We start from the raw sequence: 18168 nt of genomic DNA on the forward strand, positions 1-18168 counted from the left end.
AAAGAAGAATCACAAAGCTGGGTTTTGTACACTCTATTTGTGCACAAGATATATAATCTCTCTGGACTCCACTTCCCTGTTACTCAAAGGCCAGAGAACATTTCTTACCACCTTTCAAACAAGTGATGTTTAGAAAACACCTTTAGATTGTAGAAGAGGCAGTCTATGTTCCTTATTCCACGCAGACATGGGACCCTGACCAGGGTCAAGTGGGTTAAGGGTATACATAATATACAGTTACACTTTGCCTTAGGTGTTAAGGATAGAACAAGGTTGGTTAAATTCTGGTGACTTAACCTAATGTGTCTGTCGAGAGGTCTGGTCCAGAGTAGGGAGTAGGTGGTGTTCATCTGGTGTTTGTATTGTGATCCCTTTTACTATCTGGAGAGACGCTTCACAGATGGTCAGGAAGGGTGACCAGGGGCTGCAGGTTCACGACGGCTTTCCTCCGGGACAGCAGATCTCCCCACGAAGTCCTTCCAGGGTGAGTCTCAGCCCTCGGGCGGGGCGAGCTGCTTCCGGAGCGCGCGCACCAGGCACGTTTGACCTTGTCCTCCGTCTCGGCCCCAGCCTGGCCTTCCGCCTCCTCACCTGCACGGCGGTGGCGGGGGCCACCGCCCTACACCCCAGACCCCCCCACCCCGTCTTTTACTCCTCCCCTAGACCGTGGGGGGCGGGGCGGGAGATCTTTTCCCAGGGCCGCCCCCTCCCCCCGCCGCCCCACCGCCCAGCCAACACCTTCCTCCTACCCACTTCCCGCCCCCTCGCTCCACCGCGGTGAGGTCACGCGGGAGACGTCACGGGGTTATGACGTCACTGAGGGCGGGCCTTCAGGAGAGGAAGGGGCGGGGTCTGGGCCGACGACGCGTGCGCACTGGGCGCGGCGCGGGGGGAGGCGGTGGTGGCGGAGAAGCTAGAGGCGGCGGCGGCGGCGGAGGCGGCGGCGCTGGGGGGGGTGGGAGGGGGGGGAGCGAGAGTGAGAGAGTGGCTGAGTGAGTTTACCCCTATGAGGCGGTGAGAGGCCCGGGGCTTCCCTCGGAGGAGCGGGGTCGCGGCGCCGGCTAGCAGCGGGCCCCCTCCCGGTCCCCGGGCCCGGCGGCGCGGCGGCAGCTTGCTGGTGAGGAGGCGGGGAGGTGAGCGTCCGTCCGGCCCCCGCCATGGAGGGCATGGACGTGGACCTGGACCCGGAGCTGATGCAGAAGTTCAGCTGCCTGGGCACCACCGACAAGGACGTGCTCATCTCCGAGTTCCAGCGGCTGCTCGGCTTCCAGCTCAACCCGGCCGGCTGCGCCTTCTTCCTGGACATGACCAACTGGTGAGCCGGCCTGCTGTGCCAGCGCCGGCGGCGGCCTCGGTCCCGGCCCCGGTCCCGGCCCCGGTCCCGGCCCCGCGGGGAGGGCAGGAGAGGGCAGGGACACCCGAGCCGGGCGCCAGGCCGGGCCGGGCCGGGCGGGAAGCAAGGTGGCTCTCCTGGTTGGGATGGAGCCCCGGGGGCGAGGGGAGAAATTCGGAGGGTGAGCGGAACTCGGAGAGAGTTAGGGGGCCGTGGAGGCAGGAAGGAGATGGGGTTCTGCGGAAGATAGCGCCCCAGCAACGTGGGCAGTGGGGAGAGGAGGCATAGTGGGGTAGACTGCGAGGAAAAGCGTGTGGTGTTTCTGAAGAGTAGAAAGGTCGGGAAATGTGGATTTAAGGTGTATGTGTGGGGGGAAAGGTATGGGATTTGGAATCGGGGGCTGAGGATGACAAGGTTGGGAGGAAACTATTGGGGGGGGGGTGTTTGTTAGGTGCTTTGGATGAACCTGGGGCTCGGGAGAGATTAGGGAGTTGGAGCTGAGACGAACGCGCGCGCCGGTGTGGTGTGGTGTGTGTATGTCCACCCAAAGGTAGGGTAGAGACATGGTGATTTTAGTGGAGGAGATAGGTCGTGTTAGAGTTGTGCCTGGGAGAGGTGGGACCTATTTCTCTGGGATGAGGCCTGGAGAAAAATATCTTTGAAAAGTGGGGGAAAGGGGATGATCATTGGGGAGGGAACTTTGTGAACAGACTGGAGCCTTGGCAGAGGAGTTCGACTAGGGAACTTGCCTCCAGAGTATGAGTGAAGAGAGGGGGTTATATTAAAAGAAAATAAAAGTTGATAAACCTTTGGGAAAATGGAGAACTTGACTCAGGCTAGGAACCAAATATTTTTGGCTTGAAGTTCGGTTGTAGAAGATTGAATCGGGGTAGAAGATTACCACCCATAAACGATTGTTTCTTGGCTTGTGAAGCAGTATTTGCTATTTTTGATAAGCAAGTCTTCTCTGTGTTCTGTAGGGGCTGTTGAGTTCACTTAGGGTGAGGAGAGCAGAGACCATTAGATTTCCTTTGAAAAGCTTTCAGGTGAAGCAACTAATCTTTCTTTGGACAGAAAGCAATGGGGGATGAGTGCCCTTTGGTCTGTGTGGGCATTTAGTCCCCTGACATGTGGAATCTTGTTTCTCTTGGTATCTCTTGCACAATCGAATGCCCCTTTATTTTCATATCCACTAAATTCTGTAAAGCAGTGCCAAGCTTTTCCTACTTTTTATCCCATGCCTCACCTAGCCCTTGGAGCCTTGTAGGTATGGTAGAACTAGAAAAATGGCGTGTTTTTTTTTTCTTCCCTTTTTTGGCGTAGCATCTTTGGATTTTAGTATTTTATCTTTTTTTTTTTTTTTTTGCCAGTTTGGGGCTTGGACAGAGGGCCTGAGCACTGTCCTTGGCTTCCTTTTTGCTTAAGGCTAGCACTCTACCACTTGAGTCACAGTGCCACTTCAGCCTTTTTGTTTATGTGGTGCTGAGGAATCTAACCCAGGGCTTAATGCATGCAAGACAAGCACTCTACCACTAGTATTTTATCTTTAAGCTGGAGTGGGACAGAATATTTAGGTGTTGAAAAACACTCTGAAGCTTTGCATGCAGGATATCTTTAGAAATGTATGTGAGCTTTGCTTATGTCTTCGTTTTGCCATATTGCCACTGTGGGCTTCTTGCATGCTAGGCAAGTGCTGTACCACTGTGCTACACTTCTAGCCCGTGGCTTGTGCTTATTATGTCCAGATGATCTCAAACAAGGAATGTAACTTTAGTTTTCTGACCAACAAAACACACTCAGAGGATTTATTGCTCTCTGGCTGGAAAAGTGGCTTAGCAGTAGAGTGTTTGCTTAGCATGCATGAAGCCCTGGGTTCGATTCCTTTGTATCACGTATACAGGAAAAGCGCTACTTCTTAGCGCTGTGTCTCAAGTGGTAGAGTACTAAGCCTTGAGCACAAAGAGGCTCAGGGACAGTGCTCAGGTCCTGAGTTCAAGCCCCAGGACTGGCCAAAAAGAAGAGTTATTACTCTGGTGTAGTTTTATCTTGAGGAGAGTTGGTCTTTGCCTACCCAGTTCTCACCGCCAGTGCTTTTCTCTCCCCTTTACACCATTTCACTTTAAGAAACTTGGCATGTTGGTACTGCCCATGTGGTAGGGAAGGATAATTTTTCTTCCTACCCTCTTCTGTTCTAATAAGTTTTTTGAATTTTTAGTCAGTGTTTATTAGTATAATTATTATGACTACAAAAGCAGTGTAATGAATTTTATATGCTTGAGTTGTGTTTAGCATCTAGAATTGTTTTCACATGGTAAGGAAGAAATAGGTGAGTCATAGTGTGGATAAGAAAAAATAACTTAAAAAATATCTGGTTATGAGTATTTGAATTTGTAAATTAAAAGACGTGGAATAGCCTGTATACTGATCTCATGTTTCTTCTATATAAAACAAGAACAGCCAGCACCTGTGGCTCTTGCTTATAATTCTAGCTACTCAGGAGGATCTGAGGATCCGGGTTCGAAGCCAGCCGGGGCAGGAAAGGGTAAGAATCTAAACTCCAATTAAATACCAAAAAAGCCAGAAGTGGAACTGTGGTTCAAGTGGTACAGCACTAGCCTTGAGCCAGAAAGTGCAGGAATAATGTCTAGGTCCTGAGTTCAAGCCCCAGTATTGCCACACAAACAGATGATTAAAAACAAAGAATGGGGTCTGGGAATATGGCTTAGCGGTAGAGGGCTTGCCTTGCATGCATGAAGCCCTGGTTCAATTCCTCAGCACCATGTAAACAGAAAAGCCAGAAGTGGCGCTGTGGCTCCAGTGGTGGAGTGCTAGCTTTGAGCAAAAAGGAAGCCAGGGACAGTGCTCAGGCCCTGAGTCCAAGCCTCAGCACTGGCAAAATATAAACATAAAGAAAAAAAAAGTGAACCATTTTTTTAAATGTGTGTTGTTTTTTTTAGTTGTGGGTATCAAACTTAGGACCTGGAACATGGTAGACTAGTGCTCTATCCCTGAGATAAACTCCCAAGAGCTAGGACTTTGTGTGTGTGTGTTTGGTGTGTGTTTGTTGCTGAGCATTGACTCCTTGGCCATGTGCATGTTAGGCAAGTGTTTGTGATCTGCTTTAAAGCAGTTGAAGTCAGTGTTTTGTTTTTTTTTTGGGGGGAGGGAGGAGGGTTGTCGATCGGAGGGCTTGAACTCTGGGCCCATGCACTATCCCTGAGCTCTTCAAGCTGAAGGCTAGCACTTTATCACTTAAGCCACAGCCCCACTTCAGGCTTTCTGATGTTTTATTGGAGATAAGAATCTCACAAGGGGCTGAGAATGATAGGAGTGCTTGCCTAGCATGCACAAAGCCCTGGGTTTGATTCCTCAGTACCACATAAACAGAAAAAGCCAGAAGTGGTGCTGTGGCTCAAGTGGTAGAGTGCTAGCCTTGAGCTGAGGGGCTCAGGGACAGTGCCCTGGCCCTGAGTTCAAGCCCCAGGACTGACAGAAAGTCTCAAGGACTTTTATGTGCCCAGGCTGGCTTTGAAGCTCAGTCCTCGGATCTCAGCCTCCTGAGTAGCTAGGATTACAGGTGGGAGCCACCAGTGCCTGTCAGTGTCTTTTATTTACGTACTTATTTACTTATTTATTTCTGGCCAGTCCTGGGGCTTGAACTCAAGGCCGGAGCACTGTCTCTGGCTTCTTTTTGCTCAAGGGTAGCACTCTAACCACTTGAGCAACAGCGCCACTTCTGGCTTTATTCTATATGTGTGGTGCTAAGGATTCGAACTCGGGACCTCATGTATAGGAGGCAAGCATTTTACCACTAGGCCATATTCCCAGCCAGGTATCTATCTTTTTAAATAATATCCCCTTCCCCTCCCCTCCCCCCACCCCCATCTCCCATCTCCATAGGGTTTGCCCAGGCTGGTTTCTAACTTGAGATTCTCGGTTTTCAGCCTACTAAATGCTGGGATTGCAGGTGTACATCTTCATGTCTTATTAATGTAGAGCAATTTTTTTTTTTTTTTTTTTTTTTTTTTTGCCAGTCCTGGGCCTTGGACTCAGGGCCTGAGCACTGTCCCTGGCTTCTTCTCACTCAAGGCTAGCACTCTGCCACCTGAGCCACAGCACCCCTTCTGGCTGTTTTCCATATATGTGGTGCTGGGGAATCGAATCCAGGGCTTCAGGTATACGAGGCAAGCACTCTTGCCACTAGGCCATATTCCCAGCCCCTAGAGCAAATTTTGTAGCTACTTATATTTGCTTAATTTAGAAGCAATTGTTGTTGATGTTTTCTACCAGTGTTAGGGTTTGAACTTTGGGTGCTGTCCTTGAGCTTTAAAGCTCAAGGCTGGCACTCTACCATTTGAACCACAGCTGCATGTCTGTCTTTTTTGGTGGTTAATTTAAGAGTCTTACAGACTTTCCAGGCTGGCTTTGAACTGCAATTTTTAGATTTCAACCTTTTTTCCCCCCCTTCGTTCATGGGGCTTGAATTCAGAACCTGGACATTCTTCCTGAGCTCTTTTGTTCAAGGCTACCACTCCACCACTTTGAGCCACAGCACCACTTCTGGTATTTGGTGGTTAATTGGAGATAAGTCTCTTGTACTTTCCTGCCCAGACTGGCTTTGAACCATGGTTCTCAGACCTTCTGAGTAGCTAGGATTACAGGCATGAGCCACCAGGGCCCACTTAGGAAAACATACTTTGTAAAATAATGTCCTATTGATCTCAGCATTATCACTCTACCAGATAAAATAAACATAACCGTAAAGTAATGAAATAAAAATCTAGGGTAAAAATTAGTTATACTTCTTATCTGAATTGTGTGTTGTTTATGCTGGTACTTGAACTCAGGGCCTTGAGCTCTTGCTTAGCCTTTTTGGCCAAAACTGACATCACCACTTAAGTTACAACTCCACTTCTGATGTTAAAAGTCTCTTGGGTTTGTCTGGCCAGGCTGGCTTCAAACTTGGATCCTCAGATCTCCTGAGTAACCAGGAATTACAAGTTTGAGCCTCAGTCATTATGCTCTTTTGCATTTTTTAGGGGAGAGGGTGTTAGTTTCAGGGCTTGAACTCTGGGGCTGGGCACTGTCCCTGAGCTCTTTTGCTCAAAGCTGAGGAATCAAACCCAGGGCTTCACGTATACGAGGTGAGTACTTTACCACTCGGCCATATTCCCAGCCCCTTTTTCTGCATTTTTAAGAAAGTTGAGGGCTGGGAATGTAGCTTAGTGGTAGAGTGTTTGCCTAGCATGCATGAAACCCTGGGTTCGATTCTTTAGTACCACATACACGGAAAAAGCCAAAAGTGGTGTTCTGGCTCAAGAGGTAGAGTTCTAGCCTTAAGCAAAAGAAGCTCAGGGACAGTGCCCAGGCCCTGAGTTCAAGCTCCAAGACTAGCAAAAAAAAACCCCACAAGTGGCATGTAAGTGGCATGTATAGTTTGGGACTAATATAATGTATAAATAGAGCAGCTGGATTCATTATAGGTTTTGTTTTTGGTGGCACTAGGATTTAGTTGGCTGGTGTGCTACCATTTGTGCTGCACCTCTAGCTCTGCTTTTTGCTGATTATTTTGGGGAGAGAGTCTTTTTCACCCCCCAGTCCTGGGGCTTGAACACAGGGCATGGCACTGTTCCTGAGCTTCTTTTGCTCCAGGCTAGCACTCTACCACTTGAGGCACAGTGCCACTTCCAGCCTTTTCTGATGATATGGTACTGAGGAAGGGAACCCAGACGCTCATGCATGGTAGGCAAGCACTCAACCACTAAGCCAGGTTCTTAGCTCCTGGCGAGAGTCTTGAGGACTTTTCTGCCCAAGCAAGCTTCAGGCCATGATCCTCCAGGTAGCAGTCTCCTGAGTGGCTAAGATTATAGACAGTAGATATGAGTTACTGGTCCCTGGCTTCTTTTTTTTCCTTTCTGGAATAGGGTCTCTCTCTATATGGTCTAGACTTTCAGTCACAATCTTCCTGAGTATCACTTTATAGTGTTTCAGAAGAACATGGTAAAAAGTGTATTGCTTTTTTTTGTTGGTGGTGGTGTGGGGTTTGAACTCCAGAGTTCAGCCTGGGCACTGTCCCTGAGCTCTTCAGCTCAAGGCTAGTGCTCTACCACTTTGAGCTACAGCAATACTTCTAGTTTTCTGGAGGTTAATTGGAGACAAGAGTCTCATGGAATTTCCTGCCTGGACTGGCTTTGAACCGGGCCCGCTTTGAACTGTGATCCTCAGAGCTCAGTCTCTTGAGTAGCTAGGATTACTGGCTTGATCCACCGTACTGGGTTTATATTCCTGTCTTGCAGAAAGTCTCCTTTATTGTGCCATTACTGAAGGATTTGTGTTTCCAATCATAGGTCAAGTCAGAACTGATGACCATTATAACCAGGGCAGACAGATAAGGTTTCTTTACCTCCTCCCACTGACTTACACATGGAAGCAAAAATTTAATAGGCATGCAATATTTAACTAGATTTTTTTTGGGAGGGGGGGGCGATAGATCCTTAGCAGATAGAGTAACATAAAAGTCACATAGCAGGCAACTACTATTCTAATTTACTATTTAAGAGGAAGCACATATACCTAAAAACTATCAGAGGAAAGTTATAGGATAATGAACCATGTATATATTGGTGAATTAACTGAATAAAACTTCAGAACAGGTAGGAATAGACTGAATTACATAGAACCTGGGATTCACAAAGATTTCTGTGCCTTGTGTGTGCAAGTTGCTTTCTTGGAAGTTAAGTTTCAAAGTTGTTGGGATTAGAATAGAAGGAGAAGCTTCATATTGTAATTAGACGATATTTCCTGAATGAGATCAGGAAGGAACAAGGTGGGCTTGGACCATCTAGAAGATTGCTGTGACTAGAATGTGGATGAGATCATTGGTGAGATTTGGACACTGCTTCTACCAGTCGCTTCATACTAGACTGCTGCCTATTTCCCACTAAAACCTTTGCATTCTCAGTAGTAAACATTTTCCTTCTGTATAGAATGGTCTTCTTTCTTTTCTTCCTGCCCTATAAAGTCCTACTATTTTTCTGGAATTGTCATACTAATTACTGTTCCTTAATAGTACTTATTCTCTGAACTTCACTGTTACCTTTATGTAACTTACTCTTCAGAAGAAAATGCCTTTGTCTCTAAGCATCTTAGTAGAGGCGATCAGTAAATATCTGTTCAAATAGTGTAGGACAATGAGAGTTTATTTTACGTAGCACAGGCTGGCTTTGAACTTGAATTCATCTTTCTTAGCCTCCCAAGTGCTAATATTATAGATGTATGCTAACCTTGTTACACTTTCTACAGTGTGTGTGAGCCTACAGGTTTGCACTTGAATTACTGTGCTTAAGTCAGTGATTCACAACCTATTTATGGAGCATCTAGCTACTAATGATTGAATAATATACATTGTGCTTTTTTATTTTTGCAATAGTGGGGTTTTGAACTCAGGACCTTGCACTTGCTAGGCCAGCATTCTACCACTTGAAACACACCTCCAGACCTTTTTGCTTTTAGGTGATTTTTCAGATAGTCTTGCTTTTTGCCTGGGGTGGATATTGAGCTGTGATGCTCTTCACTATGCTTTCCATGAGGCTGGGATCACAGGTAAGAACCTATCATGTGTGGCTGGGGATATGGCCTAGTGGCAAGAGTGCTTGTCTTATATACATGAAGCCCTGGGTTCAATTCCCCAGCACCACATGTAAACAGCCAGGAGTGGCGCTGTGGCTCAAGTGGCAGAGAGCTAGCCTTGAACAAAAAGAAGCCAGGGACAGTGCTCAGGCCCTGAGTCCAAGGCCCAGGACTGGCCAAAAAAAAAAAAAAAAAAAAGAACCTATCATGTTTGGCTTGGTTTGTTGCAATGAGGTCCTGCTGACTTTTTTTCCTGGTCTGGCCTTGACAATCCTTCCCATTTCTACTTCCTGAGTAGCTGGGATTATAGGAAGGAGCTACCATGTCCAGCATGGTGAATGAAAGAAACAAATGCTTTTCTGGTCATTCGTTTTCTAAAGTGAATTTTGTTCTTTCATCCCCCACCCTCCAAATACTTTGATAACTTGTCTGAAGAATGGAAACCCCTGGTTAGAGGATCCCTGGGTTTCTATAGAACTGTGACAGAAAACTGCCATCTTATTTTCAAAATTTTTAAATAATTCATTTTTTTGTGGTTTTGTGTTGGAACTTACTGCCTTGCTAGGCAAGTGCTCTAACACTTGAACATGCTCCTTCCTAGTCCTTGTGCTTTAGTTTTACTGCTTAGATGGGAGGTCTTGCTTTTGCCTAAATCTAGCCTCAAATAACAATCCTCCTACCTCTGTCCCCCACATAGTTAGGATTGCAGGTGCACAAAAAGTAAACAAGCCTTGGGCTAGAGCAGTAGCTCAAGTTGTGGAGCATTTGCCTAGCAAGTGAGTGAGTTCATTATCCAGTACTGCAAACAACAAAGTCATTTGTTTCTATATTCTTCTAATATAATACAATTTATTTATTTATTTTTGTTGGTCATGAGACTTGAACTCGGCCTGGGCGCTAACACTGAGCTCTTCAGCTTAAGGCTAGCACTCTACCACTTGAGCCACAGCACCACTTCCAGTTTTCTGGGGGTTAATGAGAGATTGAAGTCTCACAGACTTTCCTGTCCCTGTTGACTTTGAATTTTTTTTTTTTTTTTTGGCCAGTCCTGGGCCTTGGACTCCGGGCCTGAGCACTGTCCCTGGCTTCTTCCCGCTCAAGGCTAGCACTCCGCCACTTGAGCCACAGCGCCGCTTCTGGCCATTTTCTGTATATGTGGTGCTGGGGAATCGAACCTAGGGCCTCGTGTATCCGAGGCAGGCACTCTTGCCACTAGGCTATATCCCCAGCCCTTGACTTTGAATTTTGATCCTCAGATCTCAGCCTCCTGAGTAGGATTACAGGCATGAGCCACCAACGCCAGGCTTACTACAGTATCATTTTTGTGTTTATGTATCTGGGCTTGCTTTATAAAAATGGAATATTTGTTATATTTCAGGTAATATTGTAATACGTGTTTAACATGTACTTTAATAGTCACAATAATTTTATGTAATACTGTTCCTTCTTTTTTTTTTTTTTTTTTGCCAGTCTTGGGCCTTGGACTCAGGGCCTGAGCACTGTCTCTGGCTTCTTTTTGCTCAAGGCTAGCTCTCTGCCACTTGAGCCACAGCGCCACTTCTGGCCGTTTCCTATATATGTGGTGCTGGGGAATCAAACCCAGGGTTTCTTGTATGTGAAGCAAGTGCTCTTGCCACTAGGCCATATTCCCAGTCCATGTTCCTTCATTTTTTAGAAAAGGAAAATAGAGTTGGGCACAAGTGGCTTACACCTGTAATCCTAGCTACTCAAGAGGCTGAGATCTAGGGATCTCAATTCAAAGCCAGCCAGGGCTGGAAAGTCTGTGAGACTATCTCCAATTAGCCAGCAGCAAAAAAAAACACGTGGAATTTCTATTGTAGAGTGCCAGCCTTGAGCAAAAAAACCCCTAAGTTTTAAGTCCTAGCAGTGGCAGAAAGGAAAGGAAGGAAGGAGGAGGAATAATGAAAAAGGAAAGGAAAACAGGCTCAGAGAAGTTAGTAACTTAAACTCACATGAAGGGAGATGAGATTTTTTTTTTTGTCCTGGAGTTTGAACTCAGGGCCTGGGCCTGGTCCCTGAGCCTCTTTGTGCTCAAGGGTAGCGCTCTACCACTTTAGCCATAGCACCACTTCCAGCTTTTTTCTGTTTATGTGTACTGAGGAATCGAACCCAGGGCTTCATGCATGCTAGACAAGCACTCTACCACTAAGCCACATTCCCAGACCTCATTTTAGTTTTCTGTAATTACATATTTGAGAAATTTTTGTTTTGTTTTTTGCTATTACAAATATCTGTTCACTGGCCTAATTCTTCTCTTTCTCTCTCACACACACACGCACCCACACATACACACACAGAGTGTGTTGTGACATGTAACATATATTTGGTTGGAACAAACTTTAAAAATAAATTTTTGGTGGTAAGGGGATTGGAACTCAGGGCCTCATGTTCCACTTGCTTGCCCAGTTGGCTGTGGCTCTACCACTTGATCCACACATTCAACCCTGATTTTTACTGGTTCCTTTAGAAATAGAATTTTTGTGGACTTTTCTACCTGGTCTGGCTTTGAATCTCAGGCGTCTAGATCTTGGCCTCCTGAGTAAGCTAGGGTTATAGGAATCAGTGACTGACTGGCAGGTGGCTTAGGAAGAAAATTTAAAACTTTTTTTAAAACTTCACTCCTTATCTTTCCCTTCTTCCTAATTTTTCGTCACTTTATTATTTTTTTTTTAGTACTAGGTATCGAACTCAGGACGTTGCACTTGCTAGGCAAGCGCTTTGCCACTGAGCTACATCCCAGCCCTTTTTCGTCACTTTATAATGAGAGTAGATGGTAATTTGGGGAACATCTGCTGTAAGTTATTTGAAATGGGCTAACTACCACCTTGTATTTGTTAGGGTTACACACTTAGAGAATTTAGCTGCCAAAATACAGCAATTCTGAATGTAATCTGACCTGCAGAAGTTTCAGATCTCTGGCTTTGGAGAGAAAGGACATCTTTGCTCAGTTAAGTTAAATTTTTGTGTTGTGTGTCATATCACCAGAATGGATTGGATTGTCGTCTTAAGAACTGTAGTTAACACAGTTTTCTATGGCTAGCCAAAAGGTAGAAAACCAACCAAGTCCTTCTCTCAGGTCAGGTAAACCTTGATTAGTACAATTGGAAACTGTTATGCACCAAGCCCATTTTTCCGCCTTGAGGAAGAGCTAGCTGCCTTGGGCTGATAGGCTGTTGTAAGCAAGTTGTGCCTTTTATCCCTAGTCCCAGACCAAGTGATTAACACATGAGTGAGTGTTGATTAAATATTGGTTGAATGAATAACTGCGCATTAAGAACATGTCCACACATTGGTGAGGGGGTGATATCCACTCAGTTTTGCAAATGAGTAAACTGCTTTGAGACTTAGCCTATCTGCCCCAAGCCTGACAGCCCAGAGTAGGAACTGACTCCCAAAACTGATACTCTTACTAATTTTTTTTTGGTGTGGTACTATCTACATTGCAAAACATTTACTGTTTAAACCACCACAAGTATACAGTGCCCAAGCACTAAGAATTTACACTGTTGCAGCCAGCAGCCATGGCAGGTCCCAGCCTCATGCCTCTCTTTGTTCTTCTAGTGCTGTTCACATGCTGGCAGCCCATTAGAAACTGCTTTTGAGCAAAAACCCGGAAGGAATCTGGGACTTTAAAGTGGCCGGAATGCAGGGCCCATGATGTTTACCTTTCTTGTCTCTTTGGCCAGCTTAATTTCACTAAAAATTGTTGTTTGCTAATAATAGCCATGTTTTCAGTTGGAGTACATGTTAAGGCTACTTTTCTGTCCCTGACTTATAGCTGTTTGGTCTATTCCTGCTCTTGCTCAGCCCAGGGAGGCAGGCAGGAATCTCAGTGATCCTGCCTGGAGGAACTGTGTACCTGCCTGCTAGCTTTAGAGCACCCCTGGCCAAAGTCGGCTTTCTGCCTTGTGCGTGGCAAACAAATTTGCTTTGTCATCCTCCATGCCAGCCTCCTGCCAGAACTCCGATTCACTACTTTCAGTTTCTGTTTGCATTCGGAAGGATAGTTTCTTTTTTTTTTCTGGTTAAATTACCTGTAAAATACAGGTACAAACAAGCAAGTTTTGTTTCCTTTGCTTTTGGATGAATTGGTTTGAATAAAAGGAGACTGGAGGAGAAGATGAGCCTGCCTAGAAGCGAGGGCGCTTGACTTCTCCATAGGTGTCCCTGTTGCAATGGTCTCAGGGCTCTCGTGGAGACAGAGCCAAGAGGTGAAATAGAGCACAGGCTGGAGATGAGAATTAGCAGTTGTCCTGAATGTTCAAATAGTTTCTTCCCTCACAAGTATATTTCACAGCCAAGTGAACAGAAAACAGTTTAGCAGGCTACTTGCTGGAGACCAGAGGCAGAAAAATTATGTTTGCAGCTATTACAAAATGTTTTCAAAAGCACAAATTGCAGAGTAGAATTATTTTTCCCCTCGTTTTATACCTGATCCTTAAGGGAAGGGCTGATTCCAGATCTACTTTTGAGCCTGTCTGGGCCATAGAAGCTAGACTTGGGAGGTTTGTTTTATGTGTATGTATGTGTATATATATGCACATACCTAGTCTTGGATCACAATAAACCAGATAGGAAAGTGCTGGGAAGACTGAAGCTTAAGCCTTAGTATCAAATAGTGAGCACACAGGTGCCATGTGGCCCCTGGACCAGCCTCTGCTCTGTGTAATTTTATCTTGCACACACATACAGGCAAGTGATTGGTATTGTTGCATTTACTCACTAACTAATGTAACAGGCCGTTCTTACGTGAGGTCAACTAAGGTAGCTGCTCAAAATATAGCCTTCCTTTTTGGTAGCTGAAACATCTGGAGGAGTAGGTAACCCCTGCCTCTTCATCCCCCTAGGAAAGTATTTGTACAGAACAATTGTGTACAGTCTGAGCTGGTTTCTTGCTGTGTTTGTGCATAATTGTGGATTCATTAGCTTATGTTTGGAAACATGCAATTTAGATTGTTGTCTGCTGTGGGAATTGGAGATATATTATGGGAATTGTGATGATGTCACTGATTTGAGTAGTACAGAAGAGAAGCAGTAAATGTAATTATTGAAAATTTCTTTGATCTCTGAAATGAACATAGCTTACTTACATTGCTTTTGTGGCCTTTTCCCTGGCATTGATGAATGGTGGAGCAGTCAGTGATAAGATTCTGATCAATTGAGGAAGACTTGGGTATATGTACTTGGTAATATTTTCTAAACAATAGAGGGTGTGTGAGTAATTTACAAAGTAATTCTTCCAAAAGTGAAATTAAAAATAGCACTTAAACATATAAGAAGATATTTACTATACTTACCGAGTACCCCTTCCTCTTTATTTAACTCAGGGACTAGTATAAGCATGTATTGATGCAAATAATACCTGCATCCCCAAGAGAAACATTTTAAGATCTCACTGAGATAATATATATTCTCAGATTGACAAAATGCTAGAATATTGAAGAAACAACACTATGGATAAACAAGTAAAATAGACACTGCTATGCACACTTTCAGGTCGGGAGAAGCATATATATATCCTTTGTTGAAGGCTATATGGATATATCTGTGAAAATCACAAATACATACCCTCTTGACCGAGCACTGTCACTTAACAGGAATTTATCCCAAAGACACATGTGCATGGCATGTATCCAAAATGATACATGCTTAAACTTGTTTATGGAAAAGTCAAAGATTAGAAACACTCAAGTCAATTGGTTAAATAATGATCTATCTATACAGTGACTATTACTGCTAAATAATGAGAATATTCATTTTGCATTGACAGAAATATCTTTCAAGACCTAGTGTTAAGGGCATAAAGCCACCGCTGGTGTATAATATGACATCAGTTGTGTTAAAGGAGAAAATAGGAATGTGTACTGTGTTTGCTTGTATATGTACAAGAACTTCTAGAAGGATATTTTAAAAAGTAATATAAATGGCTATACATGAGGTTTTGTGGATTGAGGGAAGAAGAGAGATTTTTTCAGTTGTATGCTAATACATATATATATATATATTACTCATGTATATATTTTTTTCAAGAAATTAAATTAGAATGCCCTTATGTGGAACTTAAATGAGTTTCGCAGTGACAGTTAGAGGTCTCATGATTTCCTTACCCATTCTTTTTTGTGTTTGGAGCTTGAAGTCAGGGCCTCATACTTTTGCTTGGATTTTCCCCTCAAGGCTGGCACTCTGTACCATTGAACCACATTTCTACTCTCTTTTTTTTCTTTCTTTTTAGTTGGGGGGAGGTTCTCTCACTATGTAGCCCAGGCCTTGAACTCTTGAGTCTTGCCTCAGCCACCCTTGCATCTCAGCCTCCTGAGTACTAGGATTACAGGTGTGCACCACCCCTCTTGGCTCCCAAACCTGTCATCCTTGTGGATAACAGATGTCTTCATGTTGATGCTAATAATACTTGGTTACTTCCTAGATGGGTTACTCCCTAGTGGGCTGGGAATATGGCCTAGTGTTAAAGCACTCGCCTTGTATACACGAAGCCTTTTTTCGATTCCTCAGCACCACATATATAGAAAACGACCTGAAGTGGCGCTGTGGCTCAAGTGGTAGAGTGCTAGCCTTGAGCAAAAAGAAGCCAGGGACAGTGCTCAGGCCCTGAGTTCAAGCCCCAGGACTGGCAAAAACCAAATACTAGATGGGTATCCTAACAAGTGACATACACACTTGTTAGTCCTGGTGGGTTTTTTCCAATTGTTCCTCAGCCAGAATTGATAACTTTGAAGATTTGATACTTTACGGGTCAGCATTAGGTTCGGTAACAAACTCCATGAAAAAAGCTTTTCCTTTGGTTTGGTAGTAAGGACTGTAGTCTTTTCCCTTTTCTCTTTGTTTATAGGAACTTACAAGCAGCAATTGGCGCCTATTATGACTTTGAGAGCCCAAACATCAGTGTACCCTCTATGTCCTTCGTTGAAGATGTCACCATAGGAGAAGGAGAGTCAATACCTCCTGACACTCAGTTTATAAAAACATGGCGAATCCAGAATTCTGGTAAGAGTATAATGGACATTTCTTCCTCACTCGGTTTTTTAAAAAATGAATATAACATGTTTATTTGGTAAAATTTTATACTGGCCCAAAATGTTGTTATTCTTAATAGTTATTAAGAAACAAGTATTTTAGCTTATGGATGAGATAATTGTGGCTCTGAGCTTTTCATATACATAGAAATTTCTTTCTCTCTCTCTCTCTCTCTTTTTTTTTTTTTTTTTTTTTTTGCCAGTCCTGGGGCTTGAACTCAGGGCCTGAGCACTTGTCCCTGGCTTCTTTGAGCTGAAGGCTAGCACTCTACCACTTGAGCCACAGTGCCACTTCCGGCTTTTTCTATATATGTGGTGCTGAGGAATCGAACCTAGGGTTTCATGTATACAAGGCGAGCACTTTACCACTAGACCATATTCCCAGCCCAGAATTTTCTTAAACTAGCAAGGTAACCAGTAAAATATACCTACTCTATAGAGTAGGAAGAAGTGTTTAGTTTTCATGCTGGCATCTAAACACAGTCGGATATTTGGTATTAGGAGCTAGGCTGGTTATGTGGTGAAATATCTCCATCGTTTTTTTTGTTTTTGTTTTGCCAGTCCTGGGCCTTGGACTCAGGGCCTGAGCACTGTCCCTGGCCTCTTCTTGCTCAAGGCTAGCGCTCTGCCACTTGAGCCACAGCGCCCCCTCTGGCCGTTTTCCATATATGTGGTACTGGGGAATCGAACTGAGAGCTTCATGTGTAGGAGGCAAGTACTCTTGCCACTAGGCCATACTCCCAGCCCTCCATTGTTTTTATTTCTGATTTGGTTGATTTCAGTTTCCTTGTCAACTATTTACAATTCAGTTCATAGTGAGGGGAAAGACTGGCTAAATTAGCTTTTTTTTTTTTTTTTTTTTGCCAATCCTGGAGCTTGAACTCAGGGCATGGGCACTGTCTCTGAGCTTTTGCTCAAGGCTAGCACTCTACCATTTGAGCCATAGTGCCACTTCCGATCTTTTCTGTTTATGTAGTACTGAGGAATTGAACTCAAGGCTTCATGCATGCTAGGCAAGCACTCTACCACTAAGCCACACTCCCAGCCACCTTTAACCTTTTGTATAAGAATTAATGAGCCAGGGCTGGGGATATAGCCTAGTGGCAAGAGCGCTTGCCTCCTACACATGAAGCTCTCGGTTCGATTCCCCAGCACCACATATATGGAAAACGGCCAGAAGCGGCGCTGTGGCTCAAGTGGCAGAGTGCTAGCCTTGAGCGGGAAGAAGCCAGGGACAGTGCTCAGGCCCTGAGTCCAAGGCCCAGGACTGGCCAAAAAAAAAAAAAAAAGGAATTAATGAGCCAGACACTGTGCACTCCTGTTATCCTAGCTACTCAGGAGGCAGAGATTTAGGATGATGGTTCGAAGCCAGTCAGTGAAACTCTCATCTCCAATAAACTACTCAGAAAAAACTGGAAGGGGTGCTGTTGTTCAAGTGGTAGAGCGCTCCCTTTGAACAAGAGACGCTCAGGGACAGCGCCTAGCCTCAGAGTTTAAGCCCCAGGACCTGGGGGTGTGACAGGGGGGTGTTAATGTATCAGATTCAATTACTTTTTTTCTGCAAGTTAAAGATTATACTCTTAGAAAAATGTTATGGATGTCACTGATCAAACACCTAATCGCAATGGACCAGACCCAGTGTTATAGATGACTCGAATGCCTGTGGCTTTATAACATTTTCATTAGCTTCCTTTTCTTTTTGGATTATCAGTGGTCCATTGTTAATATGGGAGGCACATAGTAACACAGGAAAAGCGAATATTTTATTTTTTCCTTGAAATTCTTGGTCTAAGTCTGATTTTCTGTGTGTGTGTGTGTGTGTGTGTGTGTGTGTCTTGGACTCGGGGCCTCTCTCTTTTTTTTTTTGGCCAGTCCTGGGCCTTGAACTCAGGGTCTGAGCACTGTCCCTGGCTTCTTTTTGCTCAAGGCTAGCACTCTGCCGCTTGAGCCACAGCGCCACTTCTGGCCATTTTCTATATATGTGGTGCTGAGGAATCGAACCTAGGGCTTCGTGTATATGAGGCTAGCACTCTTGCCACTAGGCCATGTTCACAACCCAGGGCCTCTCACTCTTAACTTGTATTTTTTTCCTCCAAACTAGTGCTTTAGCACTAGAGCCATTCTTCCACTTCTGGCTTTTTGCTGTTAATTGGA

The 18168-nt window shown here is 44.7% G+C and overlaps 1 protein-coding gene across 3 annotated transcripts in view; it reads left to right on the top strand.

The window, feature by feature from the left end:
- The first annotated feature begins 963 nt into the window (after nt 1-963).
- Nucleotides 964-18168, top strand: part of Ilrun (inflammation and lipid regulator with UBA-like and NBR1-like domains) — a 45279-nt gene continuing 28074 nt past the window's right edge. For 2 of the 3 annotated variants that reach the window (XM_048347928.1, XM_048347929.1), the window contains exons 1-2: nt 965-1315; nt 15831-15985. In XM_048347928.1, the coding sequence (XP_048203885.1) occupies nt 1158-1315; nt 15831-15985 (313 nt within the window). In that variant the 5' untranslated portion in view covers nt 965-1157. Of the gene's footprint in view, nt 1316-15830; nt 15986-18168 lie in introns of all 3 variants that reach the window. The other variant, XM_048347927.1, reaches the window with a different exon arrangement.

The sequence above is a fragment of the Perognathus longimembris genome, chromosome 6 (assembly GCF_023159225.1).
Source record: "Perognathus longimembris pacificus isolate PPM17 chromosome 6, ASM2315922v1, whole genome shotgun sequence".
NCBI classification, from domain to species: Eukaryota; Metazoa; Chordata; class Mammalia; order Rodentia; family Heteromyidae; genus Perognathus; species Perognathus longimembris.